The sequence below is a fragment of the Panthera pardus genome, unplaced genomic scaffold (assembly GCF_024362965.1).
Source record: "Panthera pardus isolate Hobbes unplaced genomic scaffold, ASM2436296v1 HiC_scaffold_21, whole genome shotgun sequence".
Classification (NCBI taxonomy): Eukaryota; Metazoa; Chordata; class Mammalia; order Carnivora; family Felidae; genus Panthera; species Panthera pardus.
Window position 1 is genome coordinate 9,535,558 of NW_026526777.1, and position 17,244 is coordinate 9,552,801.

The 17,244-nt window shown below is 46.6% G+C and overlaps 1 protein-coding gene and 1 long non-coding RNA gene across 2 annotated transcripts in view; both read right to left on the reverse strand.

Moving 5' to 3' along the window:
• Positions 1-5,094: 5,094 nt before the first annotated feature.
• LOC128778819 (uncharacterized) lies at positions 5,095-6,886 on the reverse strand. Its single transcript, XR_008424541.1, has 2 exons — positions 5,613-6,886; positions 5,095-5,230 (listed from the first exon to the last, which is right to left on the reverse strand). It is a non-coding gene; the product is annotated as an uncharacterized LOC128778819 (long non-coding RNA).
• Positions 6,887-13,755: 6,869 nt separating this feature from the next.
• FAM78B (family with sequence similarity 78 member B) overlaps positions 13,756-17,244 on the reverse strand; it is a 79,258-nt gene continuing 75,769 nt past the window's right edge. The window contains exon 2 of the mRNA XM_053908952.1: positions 13,756-15,243. Coding sequence (XP_053764927.1) covers positions 14,721-15,243 — 523 coding nt within the window. The 3' untranslated portion in view covers positions 13,756-14,720. The remainder of the gene's footprint in view (positions 15,244-17,244) is intronic.

Below are 17,244 nucleotides of genomic sequence, written 5' to 3' on the forward strand. Positions count from 1 at the left end.
GGTCTCCTTGTGCAAAATGGAGGCTTCAGAGATGGGGCATAGCAGAAGTGGGTCAACTTGCACAGGGCACCTGGGCCTTTCCATAGGATGGGAAATGGGAGCCAATTCCCATTCCCCAGGTTTGAAGTTGGGACACCCGTTGGGATCTGCAAGGGACCCAGAGCTGGGCTCAGAGCAGGAAGAGTGACAAGGTCACCGACCTGGGTGGGTGGGGGGGACAGGGCTTTAGGCTGTTGAGCTGGGTTTAACATAGAGGCTTAGAAATTTGTGAGGAGCGTGGTTTCAGCACAACATGGGACTGATTTTGGAAGGGCCTTCCATCCCAGCCCCTTGGCATCGTTTTTCTTTGAGAACAATGACTGAGCCGAGTATGGTGCCCAAAGCTGTGCCAAGCTGACAACTTGTGTCTTGGGTATCCTGGCAGCTGTGAGCTGCCTTCTTCCCTCAGCTAGTGGGAAGGGAAGTTGGGAATGGATTAATACGACCCTGTTCTTTCTGCTTGGTGCTTCGGCTCTCTATGGGATGAGTTCAGGACACAGGGTTCTTGAGAAATCGGGGGTGGGTGCGCTGAGGAGGCCCAAGAAGGGGTTACTGAACTCTGTGACAGGCCCTAAGAAAATTCAAGAAATTAATCTGAAAAATAAAAGAAATGTGACCATATTAGTACTCTAGGTTGGTTACGTAGGTTGCACCATTTCTTCACAAAGGTAAATTATAGCTTTTATTTGAATGTTCTGTCTTTGCTCCCCCAAGTTTCTGTGTGTGTGTGTGTGTGTGTGTGTGTTTAAAGAACCAAATACATCCTTGTTTCCTTTTCCATACCGTTATAGAATTTTACACTTTCTTTTAGTGAGAAAGAAATGCCACTTTTTTTCAGTTTGCCTCAACTGTCACTAGGCTCCAAACCCTCATTCATACATTTGAGCTTACTACATGCGCGTGTGAGCGTGCACACACACACGCCCGCACGGTGTTCAGCCATCGCCAGGGCGTTGTTTATTCCCTAAAATAAGTGAATTTAGGAAAAAAGTGCCAATTGCTCTTTCACAGATGGTGTACCTCAGATCACGCTTTTTAATGGAGAAGAGGCAGGAATCGCGTTTTCTGAAATGTCCCTTTTTTGAAATATGCTTCCTATAGAATTGGACATGTGCTGCTTGGTTCACATGGTGATGGTGGGGTGTCCTAGTTATAAATAGATATGTTTAAAAATGTGCTCCCTCACCCCGTGAGATGCATGATAGACCGTTTTTTTTTTTTTGCTGGTAGTGGAAAGTACTATTTACCACTTTTTATCTGAGTATCTGGATCTCCTTCTTGCTCTTCCTCTTTTAAATGGTGTGTGTGTGTGTGTGTGTGTGTGTGAGAGAGAGAGAGAGAGAGAGAATGTAAATTTTTGACTCCTAGCCCCCTTAAAACTGCTGTTTCTTCAAAAGGGCCACATCTCTTGTAGAAAACAGCCATGACAGATTTGAGCAAAAAGTCCAATGGAGAGAACAGCTATTAGCTGGATGACCCCGAGCATTTAACAGTCAGGTGCTGGCTTCCGGCAGAAATGCAGGGTGAGGTTGAGGCGGGAGAGGCAGGAGGGGGCTCTGGCAGGCTGGAGCTGGAAGAGAGGTGGTCCTCACTTCCTTCCCACCCCAAAGAGTTTTCAGAATCCATGTACACATCAAGATCTCCCTCCCACCTGCACTTCCCACTGTTGCCCAGATAAGGTCTGACCATTAAGAAACACCCCGAAGGAGAGAAGGCAAGGTCCTGGAAGGCTTGACTACTCCCGGGGGCATCGACTTTTCCAATCATCTTCTTTTAGTAGAATCCTAGATAGCGAGTGTTAAGCTAAAGAAAAATTACTGGCCAGAAACTGGCCAAAGGGTGCTCTAGAGAGGAGTGGTGGTGGCCAGGGTATGGAAGGACAAGGCTTGCCCTCTGGGTTTCTAGAATGTTCTCTGGTCCCCAGTTCGCAGCACTAAGTTGGCCTCAGCCCACCAGTTGTCCTAGTGGGTTGGATTCCTGCATCTGCTGTCTGTATGTCCCTGAGCTGCTTGTTCTGGGGCCTTTCCAACAGGCTTTTCAGAAAACCAGCCGCTGCATCTTTAATGACCAAATTAAAGAGAAAAGAGACTTTGTTGTTGTTGAATACGTACTGTATTTAACTGTTTTTTTAATCCCAGAGAAGTGAAATGCAACATCTGTTTGAGTTTATGTAACATCCAAAGACTGACGACTCAGAATTTCCTAATTAAAGTCATTTTTAAGGCACTCTGCAGAGCCAACGTCCGTCTCTTCCTCGGGTGGCTTTTTTCTCCAAACTGTAGCAGAATACCCAAGCAATACACACATGCTCATGCTTTTAACCTGCTCTTTGTCCAGACAACACCGAAAAACAGCACAATTCCAAGCGGGGAACAATGAAGGAAGGGAATACACTTGTTGGGGGGCCGGGCACAGGGAGGACACTTCTGAGTAAATGAACTTGATAGGCCGCCCCAGAAAAGAGAAGGAACAGAAGGGAGATGCACACGGGCGGTGGGGTGAGCCTGACGGCTGGTGGCCAGTGGAAAAACAGGCTACATTTCCCAGTGAGGTTTAAATAAATTTAGTTGTTTCTCTTCCTCCTCCCCCTCCTCCTTCTTTTTTTTTTTTTTCCCATTTGTAAAGTTTGGGCCAATACAAGAGAGGGGTCTCAAAATTCTGGAAAGTGTATGTAGGTAAGTGTGTTTGCTTGTGCTCATGTACTTATGAAGGGTTGATCTTAGAGATAGGTACGGTTTGGGGGGCGCTAAAAAGCTCCCCCGGTTAAAAAATACTCTCCCTTACTGGCCCACTGCTGTGCCCGAAAGTCCCACCATTAGAGCCACTCCTTCAGATTAAGGCATTTATCTGTAGCCCCAATTAAAACATGAATGTCACCTGGGAGGGGTAACACTCAACTCTTTAGCACCCACTGACTGAACTGTCTGTCACCTATCAGAGAGTAGGACCCTGAGAGATGGGACATGGGGCAGGGACATTCTGATTAATGGGAAAAGAAGGCATGGAGGGAGAGAGCACAGGAGGAGACAGGCTGGGCAGTGGGGAGGGTAAGTGTGAAATAGTACTTGCCCCAGGAAATCGCTCAGATGGGGGAGATCGAGTACTAAAAAAAACTCCTCCCACATCACAGGTTTCCTGAGGCTGTGTGTGTGTGTGTGTGTGTGTGTGTGTAACAATTTGTATATGTTACAACATTCTTGTGTTTGTATCTAATATGGAATTCACCCGGGCCCATTATGAACGTAGTACATCTCTATGGACCTCGATGGTTTCTACGCAGCATACGTATACGCATTCACACATGCATTTACTCACACTCAGCAGTGGAGGTCTTGTAAGTGTAAAGGGTGAGATGTCTCTTCTCAGCCCTTTGGGATTTGGATGCCTACTGACTGTTGGGGAAAGAACTGGCTCGGGGCAATGAGACTCTTTCCTCTGTTACCAGTAGACCCTCATTCAATTCAGGTGGCTCTGCAGACATGGCCAAGACTTGGGTTATAAAGACCGAGCATGGACCTTCCCATCAGGGTTGGAATTTGGAGACATAAATGTCACCCAAGTGCCCTTTAAACCTTTGGAATTGGGGAGGCTGGGGGAGGTGGAGAGAGAATTCAGAGCGGAGTAGATTTCTGCTTCTGTTCCTAGAAAAGCTGGAAATCGTTTGAGTGCCCCCCGGCTGGGTGCAGGCACCAGCCTCGAGGTACAAATGGTAAGATCTGTTAACTCTGCAGGGAACTGCTCAGGTTGGTTGACCTGATGGGTAAGGTTCACTGAGGAGGAGGGGCTGGAGAAATGGGAAGAGAATTCTCATTCTCCAGTGGCTGCTCCCTTTCTTGCTGCGGCAGGAAGCTTGGAAGCAGAGGATAAAGGATGTGGGTGGGTGGGAGGGACGAAGGAAGGAAAAACACAAACACTAGAACTGCTTTTCAACCCTAGCCTTGCATTGGGATCATCCTGCCTTTAAAAACACCTGCTCCCAGGCTCTATCCCCAGATGCTGCTGTAATGAGTTGGGGAGGGGACCAGGTATGGATGCTCCTCAGGCATCTCTAGTGTGCATGTGGCATTCAGAAAGTGGCACCAGAGCAGAAAAATAAGTCTAGTTTTGAGGTGGCCAGGCTGCAGATGACTGGCCACCCCCCACCTGCGCACACAGAGCAGGAAAGCAGGGCTGTTACAAAGGGGAGGAGATGGTGGGATGCTAGGAGCTTGTATGTGGACAGTTGAGCCTCTGCTGATTTGTGTGGCTTTGTGACCTCACTAGCTGGTGGTTTCAGATCCCATTTCTGGCTGAAAATCTAGTTGGGGTGAAAGTGGGCACAGAGAGAATTCCCCTCCCCCCACCCTGCTTTCTGTGGCTTCAGAGAGGAGTAACTCACTGTGCTCTATGAGGCCAAGAAGACAAATTCTGGGGCTGGATGCTTCAAAGGTGGGAGTGGATTTTCTGCTGTATAACAAATAACATTTCATAATTCAATCAACCAGTAAGCAAGCTGATCAATAAACCAACAAATAAAACAATGCACACCATTTTTGCCCTCCAAGGGTGGTTCTCCCCTCACCCCACTGATTCTGCTGACATACACTTTGCCCTTGGTCACCTGAAGACACCCAGCCTGGTGGTGCAGGGGAAGCAGGACTGCTTTGGCCCTGGCTCCAAGGGTCAGAGAAATCTCGAGAGAGTATCAACATTGGCCACCCATGTGGAGACGGGAGGAAAAAGGGAGATACACATTCTTGCTGTTTCCCACCCAAAAGTGTAGGGAGGGAAGGTGGAGTTTGAGAATCAAGGCTGAGCCATTTTAGGTGTCTAAGTCCAGGCTGACCAGCTCTTCTCCCCGGGCAGCTTCAACTTCAGGGTTGGGGATGGACTTGAGATCTGGATGGACCCAATCCTGCCACACAAAACGATACAGCCCGTAAAGCTCCCACTTGAGCACAGCCTGCTGAGAGCCAAGCAGCCAGCTCAGCCAGTCCATGGGGAGCACTGCATGGCATATGGTGGGGCAGAAGGGGGTACAGGTCACGGGATGGGAGGGTGGCAAGGAGACACATAGGATGGCATTCGTTTTAATGGGAAATCAGCTGTCCAGGTCTTCAGCTTTTAGAGCCACCAGCCATGGCCCCATCCTCCTCTTTAGTCTCTGCCATGTGGTTCTGCTTGATGGACGTGCCTTGTCCTACTAGGTAACCTGTATGTGGACATAAAAACATGTAAATAAAATGGGCATTAAGACAGTGACTAAAGAATGTCATTCCTTACAGGTCGATGTTTATAATCGAGGCTTTATAAATAGATTTTAAGGGGACAATGACCCTGAAATTCGATGCAAAATTATTGGGACTTATTTACTTATGTATTTCTCTGCAGAGATGGTCTATGGCACTTATGTGGGTCTTGAAAAATGATTAAAAACGAAAACAATATTAAAGGATTCTAGATCATCCATCGGCGTAACCACTATCAAGGCATAAAGGGATCTAAAGAAATGGTTGGGAATTCCAGGGCCCCACCCTGTGGCCTTGTGTTTCAGCATCTGAAGGCACAGGATTCATCAGGACCCCGTGGCTTACCCCGTATTCCTCCTGTGCACGGGTGCACACTTCAGCCGCACTAAAACTTCTTGAGTGTAGGTCTACACTACTCGAAGTTGGCAATAGGTTTTTCTTTAAAGAAAAAAACAACTTGCTACCACTATTTTTGTGTGTGTGTGGGTATTTCTATCTATTGCTTTATATAACAGTTGAGGTCCCAAAGCAGAAGTGGGTGAACTAAGTCTTTCGAATAAAAAGAATAGTTTTGAATGCATGGAAGGAGTTGCTCCAAGGTAAACCCAAGCACCAGGCATCCTCCCCTTTCTTCCCTGAATGGCAGAACAAGTTTTTATGATAACAGATGAACACTGTTGCATTTTCAGAGTGTATGCGTGGTTTCAATTTCAGGAAGAAAACAAACCTGAAATTCTTACATAGATTGTTGTCAAATAAACTTGTTCCAATTGTTTGAAGTTTGCAAACGACCTCATCATACATACAAATGGGGGGACTTAATAGCCTACAAAGCCATTCTAGAAATGGTTCCTCCATAAACCCTATACTCTGAAAGAACTGCCATGCTCTAGTGTCGGCGAATGCCAGTTCCCTTTCTTGCAATAAGCAAATGGTCAGAGGCACTGACTCTGCCAGCCCTTGATGTCTTGCGTGGGACAGAATGTCAGGTATGGTGGGTGAGGGGGGAGGATGGGGCTCATGTGGGCTCATGCAGAAGCCTTGTCACAACCTCCGAGTCTGTCCGCTGCTCATGGACCATACTGGAGAGATTCCTGTGTGCAAAAGTCACATCATTGTGACGACTGCTTTTATGACCATTATAGTCATTATTATAATATTCATATTATGTTAACTGTATTAAACTTGCGATACAGTAAGGGTGACTTTGGCTTAGCATAGTTTTTATACAGGAAATATTTTAGCTGCGTGGTTGAGCTTTGTCTCTCTGTTTCCCCAAGGCAAGGCACAGGAAGCTCAGGGCTCTCTGCCAATGTGTTCTCACAAGCTGAAAAACGTTGAGGGGGGTGACTATGGCACTGAGAACAGGCCTTCTTCCCTTTTCACAGATGGAAAAGTGAGGGTGCCCTGCATGTGACCTGCATAATAACAAAGTCAATTCAAAAGTATGCCTCGGAGGTCTGAGGACCCCTAGTCTGTGAGCCCCTCCTGAGCCTTTGAAAGAGGGAGCTGGCTTGGGAAATGCCTCCTCCTTTCCTGAAGAGGACAACAGACAAGTCGCTTTGTGGTGCGGGAGGTTTGGAATCTGAGTTTAGAGCTGCTTATTCTCTCCCTATTTCCTTTCTGATGAAGGTGCCCAAAGAAGGCATTTTCCTTTGTTTTGATTTTGTGAGTGACTCTTGGGGGCAGGTGTTTTTATTTTTGGTGTTTTCAGAAGACCCATGAAACTCTTCAGGTGAGACGGTGGACGAGTCTTAGTCCCTGATGCGTGTGTGTGAGTGTGCACGCGCACACTTGTGGGTGCGTTCGTAGACGCATGCGCACTGTATGCGAAGAGAGAACGTGGTGTAGCGCCCGGGTCCCTGTTCATCTGATATGCATATGCGGAGTCCTTCTTTCTTTTCTAATTAATTAGAAGTAATAGCTTTCTATGGTTTCTGGTACGTGAGGGAGTGAAGTGGGAAATAATTTAATTGGCTGTCTTGCTTTCAAAGCCCAGTTTAATGAAATAGTTCTCAGCCTGAAGCGCATGTATTATCCTTCCTGTTATTTTTCCAATTAACATCTCATTGCATCATGTCTGTGAGGAATATTCGAATTGGTTTGAAGGGTGAGGGTGAAGGGACAAGAGCAGATGGGGAGAGAACCAGCGGTGTCTTCCCCCACCAGTGCCTGCGTGTGTATGGATGCGGCTGGAGGGCTTCCCCCAGTGCCTTTCCTCGGAAGAGATCAGACGACTTGACAGAATGCTGCCTTGTCACCTCACCCACCGTCACCGAGTCTTGGGGCCGGAAAGGCAGCTTCCCCTCGCGGGCAGACTAGGGGGCCCCTTGTTAAACTTCTGGTGTTACTTGTGTTGTGGGGTTCCCAAAGGGGGACAATGAGTGGCGCCCAGAGCCTTCTGCCAGCATCGTCTCCCTCTGGGCTCTGTTCCTCCTGACGCACAGTACACGCTCTGTATAAATACTTGCTGGAAGAATGGGTATCCAGAGGGATCTCACGGTAGCCGCCCTCACCCACCCTTCCTGGGAAGAAAACCACGCATAGAAGGTGGCAGAGAGCGGGGCTGGGACCCAGGCGAGACAAGCCAGGTGTCCAGAGTGGACACTGGCGGTGGGGGGGGGGGGGTTTCACTCGCACCAAGTGCAGTGCTGGTCTTTGCACAAACTGGCATTAAGGGCCTTCTGAGATTTCACACCCTGGGCGCTTTGGTTGGTTCCCCTGCATCCCTGGCCTGGCCTGAGGCAAAGCATTCTGTCTTCCTTCCTTTCTCCTGCCTGTTCCCAGAGACACTGGGCCTCAGCTGGCCTGAGACCAGCCCCCCGTGCAGCCGTCTTGCCGTTTGAATATGTCACGCGCACTGTCAGAGCCCCTCCCGGTCCCCAGGGAGATCCAGGGGCAGCTGGGGCCCTCATTGCTGTAATTCTGGTGTCTATTTTCCCTTCTCTCGGGCTTTCTGACCCAGGACACAGCGGTTTTAAGGACTGAGACACGTTTTCTGGGTTAGCCAAGAACCAATGGGAGCCCGGAGGCAGAGGAGAGGCTCCTGTGTGTGGCCGTGTGGCCCGCCGCCCAGCGGCCTGGCTTCATATTTATCTTGGTGAGAGGAGCTAGCGGGCTCTCTTCTGGACCACTCCCCAGCTGGACAAAATGACCTCTCCTCAGCCTGTGGCGGTGGGCCCAGCTGGGAGGGGGGGCACAGTGATTTGTGGGGACAAGGCACCTTGGGCAGCAGTCCTGAGGCAAGCTGTATGACTGATCCAGGTGGGGCCGTGTGCGATGGGGCCACAGCAGGCAGGGGGGGCAGAGAGAGGGGCCATGACCAAATATGCCTGCAGTGTGGTGGGACAGCCTGGGGGGGGGGCGGGGATGATGCAATATTTGAAGAAGTATTTCCTCCTTCTATGAGTACTTTGAGGGTCAAATCCATAATGCGACCTGCAAACTGTGGAGTCCCGGCCAAGATCTGCGGCATCAGAAACTGTGTAGAGACAGGCCACTGGGAGATTCCCCCTGCCCCAACACACACACTATAGATATATAATTATATATAATATATATCATTATTTTCCCCCTCTGTATTAGTGGAAACCCACAAAAAGGTGTGTGTGTGTGTGTGTGTGTGTGTGTGTGTGTGTGTGTAAAATTATTATTATTTTCTGCCTCTGTATCTCTTGCCTGAATTCATGACAAAAACAACGCAGCTGTCCCTGGCTGGCTTCTCTAGGCGGCTTAGGTGGCAAAGTGTGCTGGGATTTCAAGTCTGGCCCAGATCTGATATTCAGCCTCCTTTTCCTACCAAAGGCTTCTTGGAGTTGCAACTTAGAGTTGCAGCTACAAACTCTGCCCAGAGCTGCTTTCTACACGGCTACACAGTGGTGTCCTTTCCTTTCTTGACTGCCAGGGTCCAGGTCTCTGCAGCAAAGCGTCTGAGGACAGGGGGAGCTCAAAGCCCACCACCCTCCACTGAGCCAGGCTTACTTGGCAGGGAGCCTGGGTTTCCCTGAAATGGGAAAATGGGCTTCCAAGTAGATAGAACTTAATTAAGATCCTGCAACAAGCACTGGGCCCCGTGATTCTACTGATGTGACAATAAGCTTACATCAGGAAGCACGTGAGACATTTTGGAGTGTTTCCAGACATCATCCCACTGTCCTTCCTGACTTGTGATGTCGGCTGATTGTATTAGTGGCTCAGTTAACAGAGGAGGAAACTGAAGCCCGGGTGAATGAAATGATTTGCTCAAGGGCTATTTCACCAGCTGAATCTCAAGTCATGCTGAGGTCCTGGGCTCTGGCCTCCAACCTCAGAGCACCCAGACGAACCTCCCTAATCACCTGAAGGCACAGAGCCTGGGAGAGTTGAACCCAGACTCCTCAGGAGAGCTGATCTGTCTTGTCAAACTGGATCCAGGGATCAATCAGGGCAACTCTGCAAAGACTCTCTCTCCTTGTTAGTCAGTCCTGCCCGAGGAATAGCAGTGACCGGAGAAGCAGAGAACACTGCTTGTGTTTAATGAGGGAGAGAAGGTTCCGTGGAAATGGAGTGAAGGTGTGGAGCCAGAAGACTGAAGCTCAAAGTCCTCAGAGCATGACTCATATTAAGGACCTTGGACAGCTCACATGACCTTTCTCCTCAACTCCCTCATCTGCAAAATGGGGTTATAAAGCAGATCTTATAGGGTTGTTGAGACTAAACGACACAATCTTTGGGTCCGTGCTGTGTAAACTGTAGCATACTAATCAAACGGGAGTCATTGTTGTTAATAATCATAAAGACAGAAAGGTAAGGCCAGTCCTCAGATTTCCTATCTTCAACAGAGATGTTTTTTACTCTATGTAAAGGACCTCAAAAGCCCTTTGTAAACCGTGAAGTCGTGTACACCTCAGAGGAATTGTTAGCGGGACTGAGGTCAGTGGTACGATCCATTATGGGAGGGAGCACGGCTGACCGAGGAGGGCAATGGCACTCACCTCCCCAGATGCGTTCCCATAAAAGTGTTGGAGGAACAGCCCAATAACCTTGCCACTGAGCTGGCAACTCTCCTGAAGGTCTTCCATAGGCAGATGTCCTACCAGGGAAACTGGAACCAGATGTACTCAAGATCTCAAAAGAAATTAATGGCAATAAGACTCCGGGGTAAAAATATCTTTGTGCACCGAGCTTGCTCACTCAGCTCCCTTTCTATCTGAGGATCATTTAGGCTTAATTATAGAGTTCAGGCGTTCATTGGGTTTTTGATTAATTTTCTTTTCAGCTCGAGGAGCGTGTGAGTGTAGTGGGTCTGTGTGTGTGTGTGTGTGTGTTTACATCTTTCTTTGCAACTCAGTCGGGAGCTGGCTCTGGTAATGTTTAATTGTGCCCTCCATTCTAACAAGATCGTCCAATGTGCCAACCGGAGCTCGGAAAGCCATTGTCTCCGCTGCCTCCACCCCACGGGCTGTTCCTGCCGTGTTGAGGGATGGTGGGTGGCAGGCCCTTGCTCAGCTGGGACCCTTACTGCAGGATGCCTGCTTTCCTCCTCCTTTTGTGCTTATGGTGTTTAAGGGGTTCTGGGACCAGGAGAGCAGATTTCCTCCTCTACTAATTACCAGTGCCGTGCCGAGAGCTACCGACTGACAGCCAGCTCACCCACACTGCAGCCCCTGACAGGCATTTTTCTGGGCCAATCTCCCTGGAGATTACAAGGTTCTCTGCATTAGAAAACAGTGTTAGTTCTCTGATTTTTAATACATCCACTTAGTAGCTGGTAGAGACTACATGACTGTGGGTGAAAGTGACTTGCTTTCTCCTTTGCTTCCTTGTCTTTTGTGCCCTCCAGACAGGGAACATCTGGGGAGGCCGCGCAGGAGTGTCCTAGCATGGGATTTGGAGCCCAACGGCCCAGTTCAAACCCCAGCTCCTGACATTTTCTGTTTGTGTGCCTATGGATGAGTCACTTAACCCCTCTGGATCTCAATGGATTTTCTGTAAAATGGGGATAATAATACCAACAATATTGCACTCCTCCTAAGACTATCTGGGGATGAGAAAACGCATGTGGAAGCCTTTGGTAAAATACTCTACAAATCATAATTCTTTTATTTTACTGCTCAGAATTGTTGCTTAGAACATGATTTTGACCTCTGAGATATCATTCCTAGTACCAGGGACAGAGAGTTATTAAAGGCCCATGGAATGGTAGGTGGAGTGAGGACCAGCCTCCAGCCTTCTCATGTGCTGTGCACTAAAGCACTGACCTGGGAATATAAAATCCATGCTGCAAAGGGCCCAGATTAAGAGCTCAATCTTGAAACAGCTGTCATGGATAAAAGGGAATCTGGAACATTCAGTTTTTGACATAACTGTAACGAAGATTTCACCCTATTTTTTAAAGGATGAATTTAATGGTCTCTAGTGCTACAAAGGTAAATGGTTCAGGGATGGAAACGAGGAGAGGACTGTGGGTGTCAGGTAAGTGTGACCATGCTGTGCTATGAGATTTAGGGGACCCAGGCTCTTCTCTTGGCTCTGCTGCTAATTAGGTCTCTGACCCTGAATAGATGAGCTAATTTAACTCTCAGTTTCCATGAGATCGTGGAAGAAAGGATCTCAAAGGTGACTACATTTAAGATCTATGACCTGACAAAACAGTCTTTTCCACACGGGAATCAAAAACTCTGGTGTCACCAGAAACCATTGCGTATGTGCATGTTCGGAATCCAAGTATAGTCCTGACACCTCCCGACTAAAACCTGATCAAGGCACTGAGTGAACTTCTCTAAACTGATGGCATCTGGTATCAGACCCAGGGAGTCTCAGGGGAAGAAAAGCCGGGTGGGAAGATGTGACCCCAGTAGAGATTTCAAGGTGAATTCTCTCTTGTTGGAGAGCCTTTTATTTGACAATATCCTGACTAAGCTGAAAGGTAATGATCTAAGGATCAGAGAAAAAGAAGGGATTGTTTCCTTGTAAAACCACTATAACTTTAAAATAATTGGCTGCAGGGCAATGGAGCATTCTGCCAGGCTCATTCCAGAACCAAGAGACCCAACTGCAGAGCTTGAATGGTATCACCAACAATAATCATAATGTATATTTGCCCAAGGGCTTTTAACTTTTATAAGCACTTTCCCCTCTATTTTTCTCATTTTGGTATTACATAATTTTCCAGAAAACTGGCCAGGTCATTTCTTTTCAAACTCTGAATAGTGTGAATTTTCAGCAGGAGCAAGTCTAGTTAAGTATGCTACCCTTGGCTTTATACAGCTATGCCCTTGAAAAAGTTACATTATATGTAAACGTGATTGTGGAAGTCATCTTGTTTTAATGGATGGGCAAGGGGAATTTAAAAACAGAAACTTTGTATAGGATCTTGTAATTAAGTGATCATTTTTACCAGCTGTTTGGTACAATGTTGGTTTTTAAATATTAGGTTTTCTTAGGATAGGGCCATGGGGGTTAGATTCTAGGATCAGTGTCTTAGCATCCCATAAGGTTGACATGTAATTCATTTAGAGGGAAAAGTTGTTTTGAACATCAGAGTGAAAAATAAGCAGCTTTATTTCAGCCATGGCGTTCTTTGGAGCTCCCTTAAAAAACAAGGAAGCATGGGAAGGACAGACATAACAGCTGAATTATTTTTAAATGGAATGTCTCCAGGTCTCTTGTGAGTCACTGATGTGTCATTAATGTGCTGTTATAAATAGCTCAGCTTGCCATCAATAACTAATCTATAAGACAGTAGCTGGTGGTTGGGGTGTGAGGTTAACACTACATGATTTCAAGTGGATCTGTTAACCCTCTCTTGTAAATAAGCACCATCCCCTGAGACTAGAACCTGAAAGAAATTAGACTTAATTGCATTTTTAATAAAAATAATTTAAAAAGTCCTCTTGCTTTTCCTTCTCCATTCTTAGACTCTGGGAGAAGATCTCATTGGAGCCAACCATAGGACTGTAATAATTACTCTGACCCTCAACTCTTTCACCTCTGAAATTAGGCTGCCGGTATCCATCCATAAAATCCACAATGACACTGTGGCAGTTTTATAATTATTTTGCTTGGGGGATTTGGGTGATGGAAGCTAGAAGAGCTGGAAAAATTCTTACTGTAAAGACTAGAAACTCTTTAAAATGTTTGAGATTGGCCTAGCTAAAGGAAATATGGTCTCTCATCCTTGATGGTTGGATCTCAGCCATAGAGTCTTGCTTAATGTGAGCAGCTCATATTTTCATTAAAGAGCTCTGAAGTTAAGCATTATGAAGCACTTTCTCACAAATGCTCATGCAGTTAAAGTTGAGCTTCTGTGAAATTGAGCTAAAATAAACATATATAGATAAAAAGCGTATGTACTGGGCTTCAAGTACATAGGTAGGCACTGCTGGCAAATGTGTTAGTTATGCTGACTCCATCCTGACGTGTATGTTTGAATGCGTGCATGTGTATACATATGTGCATTCTGTATGTTCACATCATTCAGAAACTAAAAAAAAAAAAACAACAAAAGGAATGAAAATAGTATTCGTATTTGTTAAAATGTTCTTGAAATTCTACATGGATTCCATGGTTTAGAAACAATTATCTTTTTGTAAATTTAGGGCTGGAAACGGGGAACAGAATAGGCAGCTGTAAACAAAATTGCAATTAAGGTTTCACTAAAAACATGGCAAAGGCCCCAAATACCATAGCTACTGTAGAATACAGGAACTATCTATCCAAATATTGTGATTAAGGAATACTCTGAACGATCAGATTTTGGAAAGAAGTGGGTAGATGGAACCATTGAGAGTCTCCATCTGTCTGTTCACATCAGGACCTTGGACAGTTCCAAGGAGGCTCTCCAGAAGGGAGCCCATATCACTCTATCTCTCGTTTTTTTTTAAGTGTGCCTTTCATTCCACTGAGTATGTTGAAGAGCTGATGGTCTACCAATAAATTCACAGGTATTAATTTGTAATAACAACTTATTTCTTTCTCTCCCCATTCTCTTCACCACCTGACTTTCATTCCACCCCCATCCCCAGCACCCTCCAGTCAGACAGTGGGACTGTCTGTCTTACAAACACCTGGTGTGGATGTTTTCACTCCCACTTCTAATTGGTTGGGAAGCAGCATTTGCCACAGGCACTGTTTAATTTTGTTTCCATCCCCTGCATCTCGCAGGAAAGCAATGGTCAATAGTTCAGATAAAAGAATCATCCTGGTCAGCTCCAAAATATGGCTACTTGCATGGTAATCACAGCAAGTCTGTCAAATCAGCGATTTCTTTATTCCTAAAAGGAAGGGAATTTTCCTAAGGATTATGGTTCTACCACCCAAGAAGCAGCCCTACTCTTCACAAGTGGCTGCAAAGGCTGGCAAACCGAGAGGTCTGCTTTGGCTCAGAAACTCAGTTTGGCTCCTGCCACCCCTGGCAGCCTCACTGCGTGTCTCAGCGTCATGTGCTCCACACACAGTCAGGCCAGTCTGCTTCTACTTAGGAGGGATCACAACCAGAGGTGGCCCTCGTTTGGGTCTCCACATGAGGACCTGGGCATCGTTGGCATTGGGTTTCACTAGTGCATTAGGGGGGATGGGCTCCATCCGGCTCAGGATCCGGGGCTGCTCCTGCTGAGTCCTGCCCACTAGCCGGGCCCGTTGCCCCAAGAGCTGAAGAGGGTCCACCTCAATGTCCACCCTCATCCTCCACTTGATGGTCTGCAGAATGATCTTCTCCTTCGTGGTGGTGTTCATGGCCACCAGCCAGGTAGTGAAACTTTGGTCCCTCTTGATCCTTGTGAGCAGTGGCACATTGCTGTCACTCACTGGCACTGCCCACGTCACACTTGGGTAGAAGTTGTCATTCATGCTGACGGAGAACCTGGAGATCTTGTTGGTGGGACCAACCAGGGTCACAGTTTCTGTGGTGTTCCCGTACCAAGGGTAGCTCACCCCATCTGAGTCACTGATGGCTTTTACTCTCCCTTCCCTCAAGTCAGGTAGTTCCCAGCTTGACCTGGCAAAGCAGAAGAGATGCACAAGAAAAGAAGAGGCTGTATGAATTTTTCAAAAGATGGAGACGTGCCCAACACTTACTAACACAGTCAACTTGGTCAAAATGGGAAGCTCAGAGGGGAATTCAGGTCAGAAAGTTCTATGCTGTGCTGCTTTGGGATGAGATAGGGGACAAATCGAAATAACACAAAGATAAAAAAAAATACCAAAAAGTTAAATAAAATCATAGCTGGTTTAACTGGCAACGGGAAGCTCAAAGAGGCATTTGTGAGCCCCACAAAGAGGTATCAACTATTTGGGATGGTGGAATTGTAATCAGCTATTTAGAGTCATTCCATTGCAAGAACAACTTTCTTGGGAAGTATGAGTGTGTGCAAAGTTTGTTTGTTGGGAAGAAGTGGTTACGGTTTGATGTACTTGAAAGGAAGCATCAGGTGGAAAGGAGGGCAAAAAGAGGCAGAGTTAAGTGTTACACAAATTTCCCAGAAAATCACAGTCGTAGAATTTCTACTCAACAAAGAGGGTTGCTTAAATTCCAATCATTGGCCAATCCAGCACTTGGAAAACAGACATAGCAACTGATACACAAGGAGATAATGGTCACCTTCTGGAAACCACCTCAAAGCAAACATTGTGCTGTAGGCTGGCATACATAGTCTCTAAAGTGCTATTGTCCCATTGACTTCAGGTCCAGACTGGAAGTCTAATTGCTAACTTTATTTTATTTTTTTAAAGATTATTTTAATGTTCATTTATGTTTGAGAGAGAGAGAGAAAAGAGAGCGAGCCAGGGAGAGAGAGTGCAAGGACGGGAGGCGCAGAGAGAAAGGGAGGCAGAGAATCCCAAGCAGCCTTCACGTTGCCATGCAGAGCCCAATGTGGGGCCCAGACCCACGGGTCATGAGATCATGACCTGAGCTGAAACCAAGAGTCAGATGCTCAACTGATTGGGCCACCCAGGCACCCCATTAATTGCTTAGTTTAGTGAACCTGCCATTCTGGGCACTTTGCTACTTCTCTTGGGTACCCCTGACTTTAGCCCATGTCTCTTCCCCCAGCTCATCATCATCATCATCACCACCACCATCATTGTCACAGCTGATACTTATTGAATGCTGCTCTATTTCAACCACTGTGCTAAGTACTTTAACTATGTTATCTCAGTTAATGCTCAAAATATCCCACAAGATAAATGAACTTTTATTTCCATTTTACACATGAGAGGATAGAGGTTTAAAGATGTTAAGGCCCATAATGTGGGGTCTACAGATTGTAAGAGGTGGAGTTAGGAGTTATTTGACTCCAGGGTTTGTGCTTTTGACCACTATACCATATCACTTCCCCAAGTACCCTTACATGGTTCTGGAGAAAGTCAGAGTGGAGGGGACTCTGGCTGTCCATCTGCTTGCAGCTCCCAGAGCAGCCACCAGGAGCTGGATTGAATCCAAACAGAAGCAGAAATTAAGTCGGCAGAGCCTGAGTGTGCATTCTCCATATATCCACTGCTGGGACTAGGAATGATTCTTAGTAATATGAGAAGATTTTTTTTTTTTTTTTTTTTTTTTTTTTAGTGAAAGGCAGAGGGAGAGAGAATTTTTTAAAAAAATTTTTAATGTTTATTTACTTTTGAGAGAGAGAGACAGAATGCAAGTGGGGGAGGGGCAGAGAAAGAGGGGGATACAGAACCTGAAGCAGACTCCAGGCTCTGAGCTGTCAGCACAAAGCCAGACGTGGGGCTCGAACTCACAAACTGCAAGATTAAGACCTGAGCCAAAGTTGGATGCTTAACCAACTTAACCAACCAACCACCCAGGCACCTCTAGAAACAGAATCTTAAGCAGACTCAATGCTCAGTGAGGAGTCTGACACAGGGCTTGATCCCACAACCCTGGGATCATGACCTGAGCCAAAACCAAGAGTTAGATGCTCAAACCACTGAGCCACCCAGGAGCCCCAGAGGAATGTAATAATTAAAGAAATAAAAGAGATGCTCCACTCATCAG